Source organism: Enhydra lutris, unplaced genomic scaffold (assembly GCF_002288905.1).
Source record: "Enhydra lutris kenyoni isolate GAN:26980312 unplaced genomic scaffold, ASM228890v2 scaffoldscaffold35, whole genome shotgun sequence".
NCBI classification, from domain to species: Eukaryota; Metazoa; Chordata; class Mammalia; order Carnivora; family Mustelidae; genus Enhydra; species Enhydra lutris.
In genome coordinates, this window is record NW_019154119.1 from 15,530,967 (window position 1) to 15,552,774 (window position 21,808).

General features: G+C 43.2%; 1 protein-coding gene across 4 annotated transcripts in view; it reads left to right on the forward strand.

Moving 5' to 3' along the window:
- The window catches only part of LOC111154138 (nucleolar protein 10), a 104,633-nt gene that overhangs the window by 56,377 nt on the left and 26,448 nt on the right, over window positions 1-21,808 (forward strand). For all 4 annotated transcript variants that reach the window (XR_002641066.1, XM_022513549.1, XM_022513552.1 and 1 more), the window contains 4 exons: window positions 15,261-15,387; window positions 17,313-17,392; window positions 17,581-17,679; window positions 19,450-19,539. Coding sequence is in view for 3 of the 4 variants with exons in the window: in XM_022513549.1 (XP_022369257.1) it covers window positions 15,261-15,387; window positions 17,313-17,392; window positions 17,581-17,679; window positions 19,450-19,539 (396 nt within the window). In the remaining variant the exon portion in view is untranslated. The remainder of the gene's footprint in view (window positions 1-15,260; window positions 15,388-17,312; window positions 17,393-17,580; window positions 17,680-19,449; window positions 19,540-21,808) is intronic.

Here is a 21,808-nt window from a genome sequence, read left to right on the forward strand (position 1 = left end):
GCAGATGCCCTTTGTGTGTGTGTTTCCTTTCCAACCGAAGTTCACTCCAAACCTGTTGTAACTGAATTTTATTTCATGCATGAAATTGTTTTGTAATGCGTGGGATGCTGTTCGTAATTTGTCTTACATATTCATCACTGTGAAACGCGAAGTGAAGGCAGAAGTCAGGTAGCTAATAAGCTAATAAAGTGTTCTGTCCCTATACAGACAAGTTGTTTGCATCTTTACCGAGGGGAGATGTGGGCTTCCTATTTTAATCTAAACACTTTCAGGCAGCAGCACAGTATGTGAGGCATTTTTCCTGACAGTGGAAATCCTCTCCGTTTCCATTTCTTTTTTTTTTTTCTTTCTTTTTTTTTTATTAAAAGATTTTATTTATTTATTTGACAGAGAGAAAGAGATCACGAGTAGGCAGAGAGGCAGGCAGAGAGAGAGGGGGAAGCAGGTTCACTGCCGAGCAGAGAGCCCGATGCGCGGGGCTCGATCCCAGGACCCTGATCATGACCTGAGCCGAAGGCAGAAGTTTAACCCACCGCGCCACCCAGGCGCCCCTCCATTTCCATTTCTGATGACAACTTATTAGGTCATAAGAACGGCAGACCTACAGAAGGCATTCCCGTGCGACACTCAGGAAGCAACTTTCTGAGCATCCTGTCACATTTTCAGAAGTTAATTTCCGTTCTGGCTAGATCAGATGCATGTCATTTTTGTGTGGAAATGTTTGGTGCACATGTGACATGTGCTTTATTATGTTAATACGTTAGATGGTGTTTGGTTTTGCTTAAACGGTTACCTGTCTGGCATGCCCATTTTCTTGAAAATAAATGACAACTTCCTGTTCAGGTGCTAGTTAACTCTGTTTGAATCAGATAGCGACCAGAAGACTTGTGTCCCAGATGTCTGGCTGTTAGGTCATCTTGGTGTTTACCGGTTTGATGTCTTTACCATCCTTCTTCTGGACAAGATGGAGTTGGAAGTAAATTGAATTACTCCCATGTCCGTTGGTGTGGTCATGGAGGTGGTGGTGGTAGGATAGAGCGGCCACAACCAGGGGCTGGTTTTAGCTTCTGAATGTGCCTGACCGCTCAAATCACGTGGCAGTTTCTTTGGTTAGTATGCTCATTACCTACTCGTCTGTTCTCCTTACAAACAGAAAGTAGGTTATACACACAGGCAAGAATTTGGAGCTACATTCGTTCAAAAGGCTTGACGTATACAGAAAACAATACAAAAGTTCTGGGACTCACACAGTCTTTGCTTTGACTTGGTGTTCTCAAATCCCAAGAAAGTTTATCTGTCTTCTGATGCCGTGTTCTTGGGGGTGAGCTCCGCAAGGGCAGGACTGTTGTCTGTTTATTTTTTTTATCTTTTAATTTTTTAGATTTTATATATTTGTCAGGGAGAGAGAGCACAAGCAGGGGGAGCAGCAGGCAGAGCAGTTAGGCAGAGGAGAGCAGGCTTCCCCGCTGAGCAGGGAGCCCAATGCGGGACTTGATCCCATGACCCTGAGCCGAAGGCAGATACTTAACCGACTGAGTCCCCCAGGCATCCCAGGTTGTGCGTTTCCTTTATGTTGTGGTATGTGCTGGCTCTCAGGCTCTCACAGAACACATGCTGACATGAAGGAGTAGGTAGTACTGATACTTCGTTTTGAAAATTTTATTATGGCAAAATCTCAATTATGCATAAAAGAGGAGAGAACTAGCGTGAACCCCCATCTACTTATCTCTTTGCTTCCGTATTTTCAGTTGTGTGGGGAAGCGGAGGTAGGATCAGTTTGTGTTTCCAGCACTTTAAATTGCTCCAGAAGGTGGTGGTTAAAAACGGTTACATGGAAATGAATATTTGACCTTCACCGTGGCTCGTATCTTTAGGCTGTGTATCAACCCGCTTGAAGAATAGAACATTATTCTCAGTTGGAAACAAATCATGTGTAAACAGTGGTGAGGCTTATTGAAAGAAAGGCTGGAGCCGTGTGTCTGTGTTTCTTGTGTATCTGCACGTGGTTGTATCATTCATTCATAACTGACTTGACTTTTTAGAACAGTGTTAAGTTCACAGCCAAACTGAGTGGAAAGTACAGAGAGTTCCCACACACCCCGTACACACATTCACACACAGTGCGCTCATCCATTGTCAATGTCCTGTACCAGACTGCTGTGTTCGTTACAGTGGATAAGCCCGCCCTGGTGCATCATTTTTATCCAAAGTTGTTTGGGTTCGCTCTTGGTGTTTTCCATTTGTGGGTTTTGACACGTGTCTAGGACGTGTACCCACTGTTACGTATCATACAGAATAGTTTCGCTGCCCAGAAAATCCTCCTGTATTCCAGGCTGAAGCTCCAGAGTTTTAGCTCATACATACGGCGGAAAGAGCTTGAAGACAGCGTGACCTTTCTAGTACTGAAGTTAGCATCCACCCCTGTTCCACAGCCCTTACCTTTGCGAATGGTACTTTTGTCCTTCGGTTCCCCTGCCTCCCTTAGTCTCTACTCCCAAGGATCCCCAAGCTCTGAGGATGTCCCTACTTCGTATCGCTTATATATGTCTCCTCCTTCACCACCCACTGCCACAGGCCTTGATGGAGCCCTTGTGACTTTTCCCACTTAATCACAAGCTGTCCCAGTCTTTGTTTCCAAAGCCACTCCCCCCCCCCGCCTTTTTAAAAGATTTTATTTATTTATTTGCCAGAGAGAGAGATCACAAGTAGGCAGAGAGGCAGGCAGAGAGAGAGAGGGAAGCAGGCTCCCTGCTGAGCAGAGAGCCCGATTAGAGGCTGGATCCCAGGACCCTGAGATCATGACCTGAGCCGAAGGCAGAAGCTTAACCCACTGAGCCACCCAGGTGCCCCAAGCCACTCCCTTTTAAAAGCTGAATAATCTGATACACAAATGACTGATCCCATTTCCTTGAATAAAACCCTTTAAAGGCATTCTGCTGTACTTAAAATCAAAAGCAAAGACTTTAGCTGATCTGAAAGGGTTAGATTTAAGCCCCAGTACCTCCCTGGTTTCTCTGTCTCTTGCCCCTAGGAAACCTAAGCTCTTCTCAATTCTCTGCACTAGAAAGAGCTCCCTGATTCCATCACCCTTCCTTCTGCCTTTACACTGGCTAAATCCTACAAGTCCTTCAGAATTCAGCTCAGACATCAGTAAAGCCTCTGAGCCTCCCACCTATACAAAAGTGACTGCTTTATGTGCTTCTCCAAGATCCTGTATGCACGTCCTGTAGCACCTGTGCTATCTGTTCCTGTACGTAACAGTAAGCTCAGAAGCGACAATGCCCGTGTCTGAAAATGTCTTTGATCCCTCAGGCTTTAAGGCAGGCACATGAAAAATGCCTACTGAGTATTTGTTTAATGACACAGTCCCCCCAAAATACTCAGACTAAAACCCAGCCCACACAGACTGTGTAGTCAAGCCCACAAAGAGTAAACATGGGGTGCCGTTTTACCTCTCCTCACTCCCCCTACCCGACCACATGGCTTTCCTTTCATTTTGAGTCTAAAGATTTCATTATGCATAGGGTTTTTCTTAAAAAACTCTCTCCTTTTTGCACATAGCTAGGTTGTATATGACGTTTTTAGAAATCTGTCCTGACTTCACTAAAAAAAGATTCGTGCTGTACACGTGCTGCTTCCCTCCCAGCGCAGCCCGGATCTCGAGAGGACGTTTAACATTGTCGTGTGTATGGGACTCCCGTTTATCATCTCAGTGAGAAGTACACGTACTTACACTCCAAAATAAACTTTCTACCTAGGGTGGTAGAAAGTTACGTGCATACTTGGTGCTTGGTCACATGTTACTCAATTATGAGTCTGTACTGGGGTCTCTCACTCTCGTTTGCTCTGCCGGTATCATGTTCTCCTTCGGCTTTTTGAGGGCTATATGGGAAATCTCATTTTGCTTGAAGTGGAAATGTCGTCTTCAGGATTTCCTAGTTCCATGTGTGACACTCTGTAGATAAACAGTAACTGGTAAGCGGTGGCAAAATATTTTTTGATCCTCTTGGAATAACAGTGTTGAGGTGTATAACCTTGAGGAAAAGTGCCCATGATTTTAAAACATTTACTCTTCCTTTGTTTCTGCCAAGTTTCCATCCCTGGCTATTTTTAAATATTAACAAGCCGTTAGTTTTTACACAGGCTCCAGAATTAAGAATTGGAAAGTGTAAGAATGTGCTAAAAAATTAAAAATAAATTCTTTTGCCTGCAAGGAAGTGGGATGGAACCAGGAAGCTACTGATGTGGTAACCAGGATAGCACATGTCAGCCGTCTGTGTGACCCTTGGCAGGACTCAAGTGACAAAACAAGGTCTGGGAGAGTGCTCATGACCAGGTGTGGGACCCAAAAGATAAATACATTCTCATATGGTAAAGTGGGCCTCGTGCCGTCAGCACCCGTGGGGCATGTGTGTGCACGTATGTGTGCAGACGGAGCCGTCAAGGTTGAGCATTCTTAGAGCGGTGAGGAAATTAGGAGAGGAGGTGGGAAGTGCAGGACATTGACGCTGACATTGACGTGGCCTGCACTCATTGTTGCTGCAGACTCTGGACGTGAGCTCCAGGAAGCCGACCTAGGATTTCAAGCGTAGCGTGGCTGTAAACATAAAATGGTGACATGGGCGCGAGGCCAGGCTGTCCTGGGACAGGTGCAGGGGTGGGGGGGTGGGGGGGGGGGGGGGAGGCGGTGCTAAAACAAGCAGATGCTCCTATTTAACTAGCCGTGGACTTGGAAGAAGTCAGGGACCAGATTAAGGTATTCTTTCTTTTCTCTTGAGAATTTAGGGCATCATTTATCATTTCATAAGAAGGAGAAAGAAATGTAAAGCTTTTCATTCTACCTTAAATTGGAATCTCTTAGATTAGATATAATGCAGTTTTGGGTTTTTTTGTTTTGTTTTTCTTGAAGATTTTATTTACTTATTTGCCAGAGAGAGAGATCACAAGTAGGCAGAGAGGCAGGCAGAGAGAGAGAGAGAGAGGGAGGAAGCAGACTCCCTGCTGAACAGAGAGCCCGATGCAGGGCTGGATCCCAGGACCCTGAGATCATGACCCGAGTCAAAGGCAGAGGCTTAACCCACTGAGCCACCCGGGCGCCCCCTGTGTCTGGTTTTTAAAAACTCCTCGCTCTGGTGTCCCAGAAGCTTTCTTGATATTCTGACATCTCACATCAATACAAAACATTTTAAAAAGACAAGGAGTGGAATGCTTTTGTACGTTTTTTCATTTGGTAAAATCAGGAGACAGGATAGTCTATCTATAAGCATGGTCTTTTTGCCAAAGTTTGCCAAAGGGTAATTTCATGATACCAGTTCCTTGTGAAAAGAACTGAAGCATGTCCCTGTCTTCAGTTTTACTCGTCTCTCCGATTTATTTCTGTATGTGTGGTAGGGACGAGGGTGAGGGAGTGTGTTAAGTATTCCTTGCGTCTTCCTGGTCTCTCCTTCTGTTACCCAGTGTACCCTTGTTGGCTCCTGGAATATGGTTCCCAAACCCTTATTGGGCCCTCTTTCCTGGAAACTCATTTTATACCCCAAAGCCAAAAAACAAAGAAGAAGTATAAAAATACATGAAAATAAATACTGTAGGCACATGGCATTACAAATATTAAACGTACAAAGCCAAATGCTTGATGCAGAAACAGCATTAAGAGTTGTTTGAGGGGGCTCCTGGGTGGCCCAGTCAGTTAAGCGTCTGACACTTGATTTGGGCTCAGGTGATCTCACAGTTGTGAGAGCAAGTCCCATGCTGGGCTCCGTGCTCTGGGTGTGGAGCCTGCTTGAGATTCTCTCTCTTTCCCTCTGCCCTTCTCCACCCCCTCCTCTTTCTGTCTCTTAAAAAAAAATTGTTTTGGCACACATCACCTATGCATTCTTGTTAGAAATGTTTAACTGGATCTAATTCTGAGAAACAGCCTGTAAGATGTCGAGACCTCTGCACATCAGCCAGCCTGAACACGGGAAGAATAAACATCCTGAAAGGCAGGGGAACTCTTCTGGAGTAAAGGGAACTAAAGAGGCATAGTAACTTAATGCAGTGTGTGATCCTTCTTTAGATTTTTTTAAAATAACAGCTTTTTCGAGATACAAAGTTAAAACCCTTTTAAAGTATACGATTCAATAGTTTTTAGTGTATTCAGAGTTTTGTGTAGTAAACGCCACTATCTAATTCCACTTTTTATCACACCAAAAGGAAGCCCCATTCCTGTCACTCCCCAGCCTCCCAATTCCCCATCCACAATGGCAGCTGCTAACTGACTTCTGTTTCTCTGGATTTGCCCGTTCTGGAAATTTCACAAAAATGGAGTCGTATAACATGTGGCTTTTTGTGTTTGACTTTTTTACTTAATAATGTTTCAAGGTTCGTCCGTGTTGTGTTGTGAATTGGTACTTCATTCTTTTCTGTCGCTGAATGACATTCCCTTGTACGATTGGACCAGATCTTGTTACTTCATTCCTCAGTGGATGTGCGGTGGAGTCGCTTTCACTTTGGAGATGAATACTGCTGCTAGTGTAAATGATGCTGCCCTAAACCCTGTGGACATGTGTTTTCGGTTCCCTGGGGGATGTTCGCATGGGTGTGTACACACACACACACACACACACACACACACACACTCAGGATTAGAATTTCTGGATCATGTGACGATTCTGTGCTTAACTCTTCGAGGAAGTGCCAAGCCGGTCTCCACAGCGGCTGCCCCAGTGTACGTTCCCACCAGCAACAGCCGAGGGTTCCAGTTTCTCCACATTCTCGGCAGTACCCGTCGTTTTCCATTTTTCTGAGCATAGCTGTTCAGGTGACTGTGATGCGACACCTTGTCTTGGTTGTGACTAGCATCTCCTAGTGGCTCATGATGTGGAACGTCTTTTCATATACTGGCTGCCCATTTTTACCTCTTTGGGGAGATTCGTCAAATCCTTTGCCAAGTTTTAAATTACGGTACTTACCTTTTGTTGTTGAGTTATAAGACTTCTTTATAAATTCTGTCTTTTTTATTGTTTTCCTTTCTGGAATTTAAGCTTTTTAAAGGTTTGTTTTATTCACTGCTGTATCCACGGCCGACAGGACCTCTGTGTTGAACAAGCGAGTGGTGGTCTTTGGCCGTCTGTTCCTGCTTAAGAGTGAGGCACTAAGACACCAGCTGGAAGGGCTCAGTGCGTGCCAGTAGTTTCCATGCTGACTGCTCATGGGGGATTCTCCGAGATCAGCATCTGCGTTTCCGGGGATCTCTCATTTCCTGCAGAGAAGACACCCCCCACTGCCCCTGCTCCTTATGAAAACACTGGGGTTTTAGGCTGGCTGGAGTGGAAGCACAGCAACACATCTGTGGCTTTGGGTGTTTTGGAAGATGAGAAAAGGAGGGGGTTGTGGGGCGTGGGGTCCCACCTCTGGACATGCAGATTGCCATTCAGTGAGCTGATTTCAGCCCCACAGTGCAAATCCCCTGTGACAGGTATCCTCTCTCTTGGCCTGATCACTTTCTCCGGAGAGTTATCCTCTGGTCTCCTCAGGGGTGGTGGGAACTTAGGTGTTCATCGTCTCTGTCACTTCCCCTCCATTCAGGCCTGGTTTCCCAGATGAACGGAGCCCAGAGGTCCTGGGTCTCGGGGGCTCCAGGGAAGAATCCGCTCTCCTTTTTTTGGTCACCTACCTCTGCAGGCCCCTGACGTGCCCCGTGTTAAATCCCGCAACTGCCGGCCGCATTTTCTTCTTTTGTTCTTTTTGTCCTTGAAGGTTAATACTTTTTTATATTGGTGGACTGTGTATTTTAAGTAGGCTTGGGAGGGTGAGGAGATAAAAGCATATAGTTAGTGTGCCGTGATTAACTGAAATCCGTGTGCTTGTTACTGTCGGTTTTAATTTTGTGTTTAGATATTTGCTTGCGGTGTCCGTCTCCCCCAGCCCTGGAGTACAGGCATTCCATCTCACGCTTATCTGTGCGCACAGAGCCTTATGCAGGAGAGCTGTTGGTTTGATTGGCTCATGGTGAGACAGTGACATGAGCATTTTTTCTGCTTATCATTTCATTTCAGTGTCTAAACTGCTTTTTCAAAAACCAAATCAAAATTGAAATCACGGCCGATAATAATGTCTCTCCTTTTTGAAATAAACCTTTTAAAATGTTGAAATTAAATTGCTCCTTTGCTAATCTGATTTTTAGGAATGAGAGAACAAAGCGCTCAGAGTACCTTTAAATGACTCACAATTACTCACGCAAATGCATGTGAACTTGGGTGTGCAATTAGGCAGCTCATCATGTTGCAGATGCAATTACACGCCCAAGTGCATGGCCACTCCCTCGGCTCACCCAGCTGCCTCTCTTGTTTCAGGCCTGTGATCGGTTATTATTAAGCCCCAGCTGTCAGAATTTGAAAGTACATGCTGGTGCTCGTGGTGCCTTTCAACCAATAAGGGAGGAAAAGTTTGAAAGGAAATTCTCCTTTGGGTATATGTATGGAGCAGCTGGTCTTAGTTGGCAGAATCCCATTCGGCCACTAGAGATACAGACTATGTAGTGAGAAAAATTAATAATCATAATAGTGGTCAGTGGTGTTGACAGTATAACATACCTCCATTATCTCTGATCTGCAATTCTGAAATCCAAAAAGCCCTGACATTTTTTTAGTAATTCATTGGTGGGAAAACCTGACTTGACTTGCTTCATTGAGACTCAAACCTGCCACGTAATGATGAAGCTCTTCTCAGTCTTTATTTATCCCAAATCACTGGTGCGAATATGTGTAGGATTTTGCTGTGGAGGTAGTAATATGTTTGAATGTGGACCGCTGACGCAGACCTCCCTGGAGATTTTATATAATATATGGTGTGCATACTGTATTACCTTTGCATTAAAAAATCTGAATTTCAAGTTCTTTCTGGGCCCAGTAGTTTCTGATAAAGAGTTATGGCCCCCTACTAAACATAACAGATTTTTGGTTATATGTGACTTAAAATTCTTCAGGGGCATGAAACTCCCTCCCTACCTCTTAAGGTCTGGTTTGCTACTGCAATGATCACTTTTGCTGCTCTTGATGCTGTTTTTATTACTGCTCGAGTTCCAGAAATAGATATTTATACCTACTTTAGAATGTCCAGAAACAGTTCTGCAACAGGACAATAGATAATTTACTTGGTTGCTAGATAATAAAATTATTATATATTCACAGTGTCCACCGTTGCTTGTAAGTGTGGTTCTTATCTCTTCAGTGTTGTCATTATAACGTCAGTGTAAATTGAGTTTCAGGGATTAAAGGAGTATGATAATTCTTCTAACCAAGCATTATCTGTAGAATTAATAATGAGTAAAATATACATTAATTTTGCTAGCATTAAATTCTAAATATTTAGTATGGCAATGAAGTTTTACCAAATATAGAATGATAACCTCTTTGAATTTTTCAAGGCCTAATGCAGATGTCTTCTTAAAAGCTGTTTTGGCTGCCCAGCACCATTTTAGAGTCTCTCTGCTATGACATTAATCACACTTAACATTGTAGTTCCTTGTTTTCCAAACTTGTTTTACATATGTTTGACATTTGGCACCAGCTTTTGATAAATGCTCCGTTAACTTTTTGAATGAATGAATGAAGCTGAGGAAGTTAGGAATCATCTAGTCCATTCCCAGAAGTATCATTATATCTGAAGCTCTTTTCCTATTGGGTTTCATTTTGCTACTTGTTTTTCTAAAGTGGGACATAATAAGCCTGGAACTCAGTAAATACTTGATGAATGAAAATTGAATTAATCTCTGCCTCCTGACATTTGTTGGAGCTAGTTTTAGTCCCTGAACTTAACGGAATATACTTAAGTCATTTTCACATGCGATGATATGCTCGCTTATACTGTGATGGTTCTCTCTCCAGTTATCATTAAAAGATACCCTACTTCACACTATGCTGCAATGCATTCTGAAAATTTTATAGGTGAATATTTTTAAAAGTCAGAGTACTTGGATACTTTATATACTTCTGTGTGTGCTAATATCAGTTGAAGTTTCCCAGCTTATAAGCCCATTTTTAGTTCAGAGTTATTTACTGTCTTTTGATAGAGTTCTACCAAATGGAGTAATTAAGAATTTTCTTCATTGCTAAAGTTTTTTTAAGTGATTAAAAATTCAAGATAATAATTTCAGGGAAATACAAATCAAAACTAAAATGAGATACTACCTCACACCTGTCAGAATGGCTAAAATTAACACAGAGAACAGCAGGTGTTGGCAGGGATGTGAAGGGGAGCCCTCTTACATGTTGGTGGGAATGCAAGTTGGTGCAGCCATTCTGGAGAACAGTATGGAGGTGCCTCAAAAAGTTAAAAATAGAGCTACCCTACGACCCAGCAATCACACTTACCCATAGGATGCAGAAATGCTGATTTGGAAGGACTCATGCACTCTGATGTTTATAGCAGCATTGTCCACAATAGTCCATTATGGAAAGAGCTCAAATGTCCATGGACTGGGGCGTCTGGGTGGCTCAGTGGGTTAAGCCTCTGCCTTCGGCTCGGGTCATGATCTCGGGGTCCTGGGATCAAGCCCCACATGGGGCTCTCTGCTCAGCAGGGAGCCTGCTTCCCCGTCTCTCTCTGCCTGCTGCTCTGCCTGCTTGTGATCTCTCTCCCTCTGTTAAATAATTAAACAAAATCTTAAAAAAAAATGTCCATGGACTGATGAATGGATAAAGAAGGTGTGGTGTACATATGTTTACAATGGAATATTATTACTTAGGCATCAAAAAGAATGAATCTTGTCATTTGGGACAGCATAGATGAGCTAGAGTGTATTATGGGAAGCAAAATGTCAGAAAGACAAATACCATAGGATTTCATATGTGGAATTTAAGAAACAAAACAGGTGAACATGGAGCAGGGGAAAGAGAGAGGCAAACCAAGAAACAGACTCTCAACTATAGAGAACAAAGGATGGTTACAGGCGGGGGAGGTGGACTAGACGGGTGATGGGGGTTAAGGAGTGAGGGCCCTTGTGGTGAGCACAGGGGATGTATGGAAGTGTTGAATTGCTATATTGTGAACATGAAACTAATATTACATTTTATGTTAAGTAACTGGAATTTAAATAAAAACTTGAAATAAAAAAGATAATTTTAAATTTAATTGCTGTTTTATGTAATTGGTTATTTTCTTATACTAATGGTAGGAAGATGATGAAATTATTTGGTTGTGTTCAGTAGCATTATAAGTAATGGAAGAAATGATGAGACTTGTACCAACTTAGTGGTTTGGTTCTTTGTCTCTAATAATAGGAATAATATATCGTTGTTGCTGTTTTATCTGTTAAAAACCATCCCTTTAGTAAATCTTCTGTCTTTATGTCTGCCCCAGCCCAGCTTTGGCTGCAGCACGGTGTTTCCAAAGTAGAGGGGTGGGACGGCTACTCTCTTCTGTGGACGCCGGAAGAATTTTAATATTCATCCTCTTTTCTCCCCACTCTGTCATTTCTGTCCACTGCCGGCACACAGAGAACTTTGGGTCTTAAAATTAAGGCCGTATAAGTAACATCTTAAAGGCAGTTTATAACTGGAGAGGCAGGTGATCTCAGGCACATGGCATGTATGTTCATGTACTTTAAAATCGGTTCTTCCGCTCAGATGGCTTAGAGCAAAGCAGATGCTTGGCTGCACTGCGGTGGAGCCCTTCTCGGGCACCGGGATAAAGATCCTTTCCCCCTCGGGAGGACATGTGCTTCTGTCTAGATCGGGTGGTGTGGTGGTCATTAAAGTTGCCGAGGGGCCCACAGCGTCCCCTCGTAGCTGTTGGTTGAATTAGTTTCCAGTTCGCTGCTATGCTGACCTGTAACTTCAGGAAATTCTTACAACTTAAAAGTAGAAGTTCATCAATAGATAATAGAAGCTTAAAATAGATAATAGAAGTTTAAAATAGAACAATCTCCACTAATTTTCTGAAACAAAAAAAAACCTTTTAAGGTACAGAAAAAAATGCAGCTAAAGGAACAATACTCACTTGTGGCTGAAGTATAGAATATACCAATATAATGACAGCACAGAAAACCTCAAAGCTTTTGATACAATAATAGTATTCCAGTGGTTAGAGAAAAGATGTTTTCTTCAAGTTGTAAAGCCTGAAATTTAGGAAGTAAATTAACATATTTTTAAGGACTAATTCAAGGTTTAACATATTTTATGAGGACAGCAAGGACTTTTTACGCATTAATACTGTGGTCATTATTAGAGCTGTGCGTGGGGTTATGCCCTCCTTATTGGTTAAACCCACCACTGCTTTTGCCACCTAATGGTAGACCTTTGAGGAAAGCTGGAATGTAGATAAAACCTGCAGTTTAATGCCAGTTAAATCAGTAATTTCCACTTTGTTATGGTTGTTCTGATGTTTTTTTTTTTTTTCCCCTCCTGAAGAGGAACTACGGAAATGTGATTAATAAAATCAACCCACTAGATTTCATTTTGTTTTTGATGGAAATATTTCCTCCTGTAAAATTTAATGGCCGTGAATTTGATTGTAGAGTTTATTTACCATAACCAGACCTGTCCCCTGAGAGGCGGTTTAAAACAATTCCATTAGAATCCAGTTAGCTAATCAAGGTAAATGTTGTGGAACATTCTAAAAAAGGACTTTTGTGAAAATCAGTTCAGATCTGGCCTGATATTGTGATATTCCTGCTCTTTACTCCCCAAGGAAAGTCAGTAAACATAGTGTAATCTTACTGTCTTTGAGGCCAGTGGTTTATCACTGTTTGAAGGTTTTGTTTTGTTTTTTTCAAGATTTTATTTATTTATTTGACAGAGAGACACAGAGAGAGAAGGAACACAAGCAGGGAGAAGCAGGAGAGGGAGAAGCAGGCTTCCCATCGAGCAGGGAGCCCGATGTGGGCCTCGATCCCAGGACCCTGGGATCATGATCTGACTGAAGGCAGCCGCTTAGTGACTGAGCCACCCAGGCGCCCTGCTTGAGGGTTTTTAAAAGTGAAACTGCCGAGGCGCCTGGGTGGCTCAGTGGGTTAAGCCTCTGCCTTTGGCTCAGGTCATGATCCTGGCGTCCTGGAATTGAGCCCCGCATCAGGCTCTCTGCTCAGCGGGGAGCCTGCTCCCCGCCCCCCCCCGCCTGCCTCTCTGCCTACTTGTGATCTCTGTCAAAGAAAGAAAGAAAATCTTTAAAAAAAAAAATAAAAGCGAAACTGCCTTATTATGAGGTCTTTTGGTTGTAGTTGCCCCCTTGCCTAGAAGGCAAAATGGTCTGACTTTCACCAAAAAGTGTTACATCTAGTAGTTTATGGAGAGGTATTTGAGTATTTTTATCTGAATAAGAAAAATAAACAATTTAAAGAATACTTTCGCCAAGCAGGACCCCTTAAGTCTTAGTACTGTGCAGCATGGAATGCCCGAACGCAGGCATACAGCCTGTACCCCCACAGGTATTCGGGAAAGGTGTACTGAACACACACGACCGGCAGGCAGCGTTCCGGGTCCTAGAGACACAGCATTTAGAACAGCTAGGGTTCCTGCCCTCGCACGAGCACAGCGTCTTGGATACTACATTCCAGGAAGGTGAGCACAGTGTGCTTCCATTCTGTCTAGAAGAGGAGAAGGTTGCTGCCCCAGGTCCTGCACCACAGGGCTTTGCGTTTTGTTTTATGACCGATGGGGAGCCGATACGTCGTGGTTCCAAGTGCCCGAGCCGTCGCTCAGAAGGGACCCTGTGATTTTCCGCGCCGGCTCAAGGGTTCACTCCATCCCTAAGTCCTTCCGTCTGTGCTTTTCGATGTCCCTGCCGTTGGTTCCTGGCCTCGCCCGTCTTCCTCGTGGACTCGCTGCAGTCTCCGTTTCTTGCTGGAGCAACTGCGTGAGTGTGCGCCTGTGCCCTGCTACATTTCCTGTCCCCGTGAGATTTTAAACTCCTTCAGGGAGGTCATGGCCAGTGACTCTGGTTCCGTGCAGTGCTTTAGCTGTAGTAGCATTATTATTAGAACTTGTTGACATCAAGCTGCTTGCCTAAAATGGCTTAAAATCATAGCAGCTTCTTTAAAAAGTACTCTACATTGAATTTTTTTTAATGCGTTGCATTTCTTTAAGGTTAATCTTTCACAGTTAGAGCCAAACCACTTGGTGCATTAAAACCTTTACTTTAAAAAAAAAATTGCATAGGTGATGCACGTATGAAACTTCTTGCTAGGACTCCTTTTTGCTCATTAGCATGGTTTTGAGACCATGAGAGCCATAGCCTTTGCGGTCCGGGGGACCACCCTTGCTCATCAGGCACAGTAACACTGACATTTACCCGTTTCTGATCGGAGATGGCATCAGGCGCTGTTTTTGTCTCAACACTCTTCCTCCCACCTTCCCTTCCCCAAAAAGTTTAAGCTCGATTTAAAAATTTCCATTATGATTTTTGTTTTTCTCCTGTTTCATTGATTACCATCACAGTAGACGGGGAAGTGGTCATGGGACTTTCCATTTTGTCAGAGCCCAGGGTTGTTCCTTGTGAAAGCCTGTGGTTCACTGAGGCCTCTGGCCCCATGGCCTGCCCGAGGGGCTGCGCTGCTTCCTTTGGGGTAAGCTTTGACCTCGGTGGGTGAGGCATTGTGCTGGGGAGAGATGTGTATCAACGGCAAAAAAGTCAAAAGCAGTCACGGTATTTTATGGAAGTAGTTGGATTACAGAATGAACTACTCCTGTTTCATTAATTATAAATTCTGCTCAACTTTTATTTCTCACTAACTTGTGGGCCCTGGCGACCTTTTAGGTCAAGTCTGAAGGATTCTTTACAGAACTTAAATTTGTAATGAATTAAATGAAGTGGACCACACAAGAACAAATATAATTATCAAGTAATTAGTTGAAAACCCCCCAAGAAGAAGGTAACTCTCATTTTAGACTTCTGTTTGTCATAAATGGCAAACTTAAAAAAGTCTTTTATATCACATAGGCTTTTGTAGATTTTAGTAATCTTTTGGATAAAAGAGGTAGTAGATTAAATGGATGTTATTTTAAGTATCTGAATTATTCATTTGTATTTTGATAGTGCTAATGTAAGAATATTCCTTACTATCTTTGCATCCCAGAGATTTTTCCTTTACAGGCCTAAATTTTCCCTACTCTATTTTCTTCCACGATGAACTTGTTGATTATGCGTATTGGAGTTATTTTTCAGTACTTCTGATAGGAACAAGGATTTTTAAATTACAGTTAAGAAAATCTGGTGTAAAATAATTAACTCTTAGTTACGTGGTGAGAATGTGCATGTGCTGACCTTTCGATCAACACCGATAGGTTTTGGGTCCTGCGCCCAGGTGGTGTTCGTTCCTAGACAACCTGACAGAAGAGTTAGAAGAGAATCCTGAAAGTACGGTTTACGACGATTACAAATTTGTCACCAAGAAAGACCTTGAAAATTTAGGTAAAAAAAAAAATTACAAATTTTTTTTAAAAATTATTCATGGGGTGAGTTTTGAATGTTAGAGGTAGAGTCACATTTATGTGATTTCCCAAATCTTCTCTTTCTACCAAATCAGATATTAAACTTGCTATGTATATTGTCAAGTTTGTAATCTCTGCTTAGAGAAAAGGTCCAGATAAATTCAACCTGCTGAAGCTTTTCTGTGTCTTAAGTGAGGAGTAATTTTCTTTAGCATACTAGCTATGTATAGAAAAAAATGTCAAGAAGGCAGTGATTTTCTTTAAGTACTGTTTGCATATAAGGTTTTGCAAATATCTCAGAGACTGCACATAAATGGTTTCCAGCTCCCTTTTAAGTTTGCTGGTAGAAGACCCCGTCTAAACCTCAGGAACCCAACTGAACCCTCAGATGTGTAGAACCTTATAGTTAACTTTAGGGTTTAAGGTCACAGACCAAGAAATGCCTTTTACCAGCCCCCAGCATCGTGGGGCTTATCATGTGCCAGGTAATACTCTGCCGGTTTACATACGGCTCTTAATCCTCCCCACTGCATGGAGCGGCTATGGTTATGGTGCCATTTTATAGATAAGGAAACTGAGGCACTAGAAGGTGAGACCAGCTAGCCAGAGGCTTAAGTCCTGAACATGAGGGTTGTGGTTTACGCCTAGAGCGCATGTGCTCGGCCTTAGGCACACCGCCCCATGGGAAGCGTGCAGTGTCTCAGGGGACTGATGCTGCTTCGCAGGCTGGGGAGGGGAGATTTTGCTGATCTAGTTCTGTCATTGGAGAAAGGCTGCACAGGAAATGATGGAGAGTGAGAGTGGGCAAACCCTGACGACCCCTCCTCTGCGAGTAGGCAGCTTAGCTGTCTGTGGGACAGATATATGTGTGGCAGAAATTAAATGTTAAAAGAAAATAGAATCATGTCCTAATTAGACTGAGAGGTTCTTAAACTTTATTTCATAGCACAGTTAATCCAGGCAGAATTCATTTTCTACCACTTACCACCGAAACAACTCTTTACATTTGAATTTTTAAAGGGGAAAGACTTGTAGTCAGCCTTTTAAACATGAAGGCAGGATGAGTTACGGTCAAGTGGGATCTTCCTACTGCTACACCTTCCTGAAGGTCTCCAGGGTAACTTTTACACTGTGCTGTGTCACACTCACCTCCATTCTTAAATGGGAGGGAAAAAGTCATTGCTAGTTTGCAAGGTTTTTAAGAATCCTGGGTTTAGTTCATTTGGGGTGCTTGTTTAGTCTCTTACTCTTTGGGTGAGGAAGGCGGTTGTAAAGCATGGTATTTCCCAAAACACGTTTTGTGGAATATTACTCGTGCTGGAATGCTGGACGGTACGCACCGTGGCTAACAGCACGGGCAACAGAGGGAGACTGACGGGTGCGCGTCCCACATCTCCTTCGTGTCTGCCTGACAGGGCCAGTCCACCGAACCTCATTAAGCCTTGGTTCTCCCATCTATAAAATGAGAATAATAATGGGAAAGAACCTGCCCTTCCTACTTTATTGTGATAGTGTGCTTCGTGTTTGGAAATTATGGGAGATAATGCTCCTCCCCACCATTTCTACTTCGTGGTGTAAAGTTGGCAAGTCACTGTTGATGCCAGGATTATTTTTTAAATTGAACTGGTTCACGGAGTCCAAAAATCTGAGAACCACTAGTATACAGAATCCCTCTTTGCCAGTCTTTCATAGTTCATAAAGACTTGTTCATCATTTTTATGCTTAATATGATATATAAAATAAATAAGGTGATACTGCTTAAAGTAGATTAAATTTCCTCCGTAGTTTGTGAAGTTTGTATAGTTTTACTCCAGAGTGAAATCTTACCATAGTCCAAGGAAAAAATGGTTTAATTTTAATCAAGATTTCATAAGGACCCGCTCTCTTCTGATTAACTCCCTCCAGGGCTCACGCATCTCATTGGATCACCTTTCCTCCGGGCGTATATGCATGGATTTTTCATGGATATAAGACTCTATCACAAGGTAAATAGGAGAGTATACTTACTTTAAGTGATTAACGAGCCATTTCGTTGCTATTTCCTTGCATTTTGTAGAACATGCTTATGATTTGTAAGTGGTCTGCCTGTTCTTCGGCAAAATAGTCATGATGTTGATAAAGCATGCTATTAAATATGACTTTAATTTTTGAACTTTTTTCCTACTTTGAAAAGGTGAAATTGATGGTAAACCCATTTGCTTATGAAGAATACAGGAAAGATAAGATCCGACAGAAGATAGAAGAAACACGTGCACAGAGAGTCCAATTAAAGGTGGGTATTGTGCTCTCCTCATTGACGAGTTTACCAGAAAAGTACAAGTTCATTTTGCGTATTATTCCAGGGAAACTTGCCATCTGTTTCTTCATTTTCCCATTTTTAGTTTACATCTTTTCGTAATAGTGTTGATCTCTTTTATTGGTCATGAGGGTGGCTACTCTTTACAGCTTGAACACGATGGATTCTGTGGCCGTGATATTGTGGAAGATAACGCCAGAGGGGCTGATGTTGTCAGCCCATCTAAGAAAATGTGATGGAATTTTCAGACAGGTCTCTGTCAGTGTTTGGAGCATTGGGCCTTCGATAACCCGCATTTCTTTCTGGTATTTGGCAGTATCTAAGGCTCTCTGCTTGGGTCACGGTCATCGGACTCTGTCAGGGTCCAGACAGGAATCAGATCACCTGGTTCCAGTACTAGAATTTTTTTTTTTTTTTTTTAAGATTGATTATTTATTTATTTATTTATTTATTTGACAGAGAGAGATCATAAGCAGGCAGAGAGGCAGGCAGAGAGAGAGAGAGAGGAGGAAGCAGCTCCCTGCGGAGCAGAGAGCCTGATGTGGGGCTCGATCCCAGGACCCTGGGATCATGACCTGAGCCAAAGGCAGAGGCTTTAACCCACTGAGCCACCCAGGCGCCCCCCAGTACTAGAATTTAATGTGAACAGTTGTTAGCCAGGTGTTAGAGAACCGAGGCGAAAACCGGAAGGACGGCACTAGGGGAGGCACGCCTGCAGGAAGCCGGTGGCACCTCAGGGCTGGGTGGCGGGGAGGCGGCAGCTGCTCCTGAAACCCGGCCTCTGAAGAGGCTGTGGCCAGTTAGAGCCAGTCCGCCCCTGCGAGTGTCCCAAAACTGCCCGCTGGAACCCCGTCTGTGGCCGGGGTGAAGAACTGTTGACTTGCTGCCGGCCCCACGACGCCACTGGCAGTAAGTAAATCCACATATGCATAAGTACATGTGTACACACGCGCATGAACATACGTCCGCACACGCACACACTCAGTACCGGAGACTGTTTCCCTTTTTGCAGGTTGTTTGTAAAGTTTTCTAGGAGTGTTGAACGTGTGTGTGTTGGCAAGGGGGAGGCTAGGACGTGCAGTACTTTGGCCCCATCTCTGCATTACTTGTCAGAGCTGTAGTTTACAGTGGGACATAAAGCACTGAGTGGAAAAGGACAATGGAGAGTTCACAGCTTTTCTTGAGAATTGTCAGACTCACATCTAGAAGTCTGCTGAGAAATGTGCTGTTTCAGGAGCCACGAATAGTGCATTTAGTACTCTCCATGGTGTTTCAGGGGTTCCCTGCACCCCAGCCGGAAGCTGCAGTAGCAGGCCTGCTGCCTCCGGTTCGTCGGCGACCGGCCTGGTCCGCTGCGGCCCACCTCGGCCAAACACGGCTCCTCGCAGCTCACTTGTTGGTGCGCCAGGAAAGAGGCCGCGGGAGGGCAAGTGCTCCCGCCTGATCAGATCACATGTATCCACGTCATTTCCTCCTCTGGGGATAATGACATTTTAAAACTAAGAATTGGAGGGGTGCCTGAGTGGCTCAGTCAGTTAAGCGTCTGACTCTTGATCTCAGCTTGGGTCTTGATCTCAGGGTCATGGGTTCAGGCCCCACATTGGGCCCCACACTGGGCATGGGGCCTGCTTAAAAAATAAATAAATAAGAAGTGTCTTATTTGTGAAATTATACTCCTTACAGAACTATTGACTTTTAAAGCTAGAATGTAGGTATTTAATACACCTTTTTTTTCCGTTCTCCTAGAAATTGCCCAAAGTTAACAAAGAACTGGCACTTAAATTAATTGAGGAAGAGGAGGAAAAGCAAAGATCAACCTGGAAAAAGAAAGTTAAGGTAAGATTTTGTAAAGCAGTGAAGACATTGATAAATTGTTTCTGTATTTTCTTAGTGGTTACTTATAATTATCTGTTCTTTCTTCTTGAAGCTTTTTCTCCCTTGCTTATGGGATAGTATATGCTCAATATGGGAAATTTGGAAAATAGAAAAGAACAATAAAGAGTGTCACTTATATAATTCTACCTAGAGAAAGGCCTCATTAATATGTTGGTGAATTTCCTTTCTCTCTTATTTCTCTTAAAATTATAAGCTATAATAGTGAGATAATATTGTATATATAAGATATTTATCCTGGTTGTATAAAATAACAGAAGTGGTTTCCCATTTCATTAAAAGTTCTTCATAAATACTCTTGAGAGCTACGTATACTCTCTGAAGGATGTATAATTTATTTCATCCTTTTATTGTTAAATATTTAAATTTATTGTTTTTCCTCATTCTGACTAGATCTGTTTGTAACTCCAGAAGTAATTAATTTTTTAGACTTGGTGTTTTCAGGAGCATGCCCGTGTGTGTGTGACTGCACCTTCCTTTACTGATGTGAAAACGGGTGAAGGTCGGTCATGAAATAAGGGAGGGTTAGTGGTTCATGTTGCAGATGCGATCAGGACAGGGGGACAGTTTTCTGATTTTCCCACATATGTGAGGACTTCTCATCATCCGCTTAGACGAGCAGGAAGGCAGGTCACTCAAGCTTGGCTCTTGGCCAGAATGAGTTATAAAGACCCGATCTCGTGGGAGCCCACTGGCCCCGACTCTGCACGAAGGGCCTGACCTTGGAACTTTGGGGCAGCCGTGTTACCCTCGCAGGAGATTTTCATTTGCTTGTTTACTCTTTCTCTGTCCTCCCACTGGTTTCTAACCAGGTAAGCGAATGGGAGATAAGGTAGCTCTTTGTGTGTTTGTTTTTGTTCTACTCGTTTCCCTAAAGCCCGCGGACTTCAGCCGAAGGAGCTTCTCACTGGCTTCTCGCTCAGTGACCCAGGGCTTTACTGGGGCACAGTTTCTTCTTCTGTCACATACAAAGATAGGACCGGAGAAGGGTGTTCTTGGAGTGCTGTGATTTCTAAGTGGAGTACGCACTCACGGCTCATCTTCTGCCTCCCTGCCCTAGCTACATCTTTCCGTCCTGGTCTAGTAGGTTTTCTTAATATATTATTTAAATTTTGATTTTTGGAAGCTTCTCTTAAGTAAATCCATAGATGACTTTTTAGTTTCCATTTTCCTTATGGGAATAATATACCAACATTGAAATAGTTACTTAGACCTGCTGTATACATTTCTGTCCACGTGCTGTGTCTGTGGACCCTCTTAATTAATTCACATCAGGGCATTAAGTGTGTGCGCGAATCTCCAAGCGCTTGCAGCAGAAGTGCCTCCTGCGGCGTTGACTCTGTCCTCGGGGTGTTCACCTTGATTTTCTTGTTAGCCCAGCCTGAGGGTGATTAGGGAGGTAACTTTTCAACTTCATAATGCCATTTTACAGGCTAAATGGAAGTGATCTTTGGATAACGTGCCCTAAAGCATCAGGAGGAAGAGTGTGGGCCTGGTGTAGGGTGCAGATGTAGTCCTATCTGTGTTTTATGCTAATGAGTCCATATCAATAAAGATTCATATCTTAATATTACAGAGAGCAAAACACTTAAATTAGGGGCACCTGGGTGGCTCAGCGGGTTAAAGCCTCTGCCTTCGGCTCAGGTCATGATCTCAGGGTCCTGGGATCGAGCCCTGCATCGGGCTCTCTGCTCCGCAAGCAAGGAGTCTGCTTCTCCATCTCTCTCTGCCTACTAATCTCTATCAAATAAATAAATAAAAAATCTTTAAAAAAAAACACTTAAATTATAACTTTGATATGCGTGCAGTATGGTGTAGTCAGCTTAGGAGCCTTTTAAAAAGGCCCTGATGATTATGAAGATGTGGGGAAAGTATCCTGTCCTCGCCTCGCACCGCCTCTCTTTTGCAGACTTTCACTGGGGTTAGGGACAGCCAGAGAAGGTTTCTAACACAGATGGTCCTCCGTGTGTGCAAGGTGCAGGCTGGTAAAGACGACTGTGTGAGCTGAAAACACACACTTTGTGTGTTTTCACACACAAAGGGGAAACATCATGATTGTGCATTTGAAATTTTTTGTCAGAACGTTGATAGGGTCACCCTGTCAAGAATCCTCCATGGGGCCACGTCCTGCTTCTTCGGTACCAGGAGGAACAACTTTCAAAATTCTTATCTTCTCTCATCAGAGGGTGTTGTCTCTCTAGCTCCTGGAAGC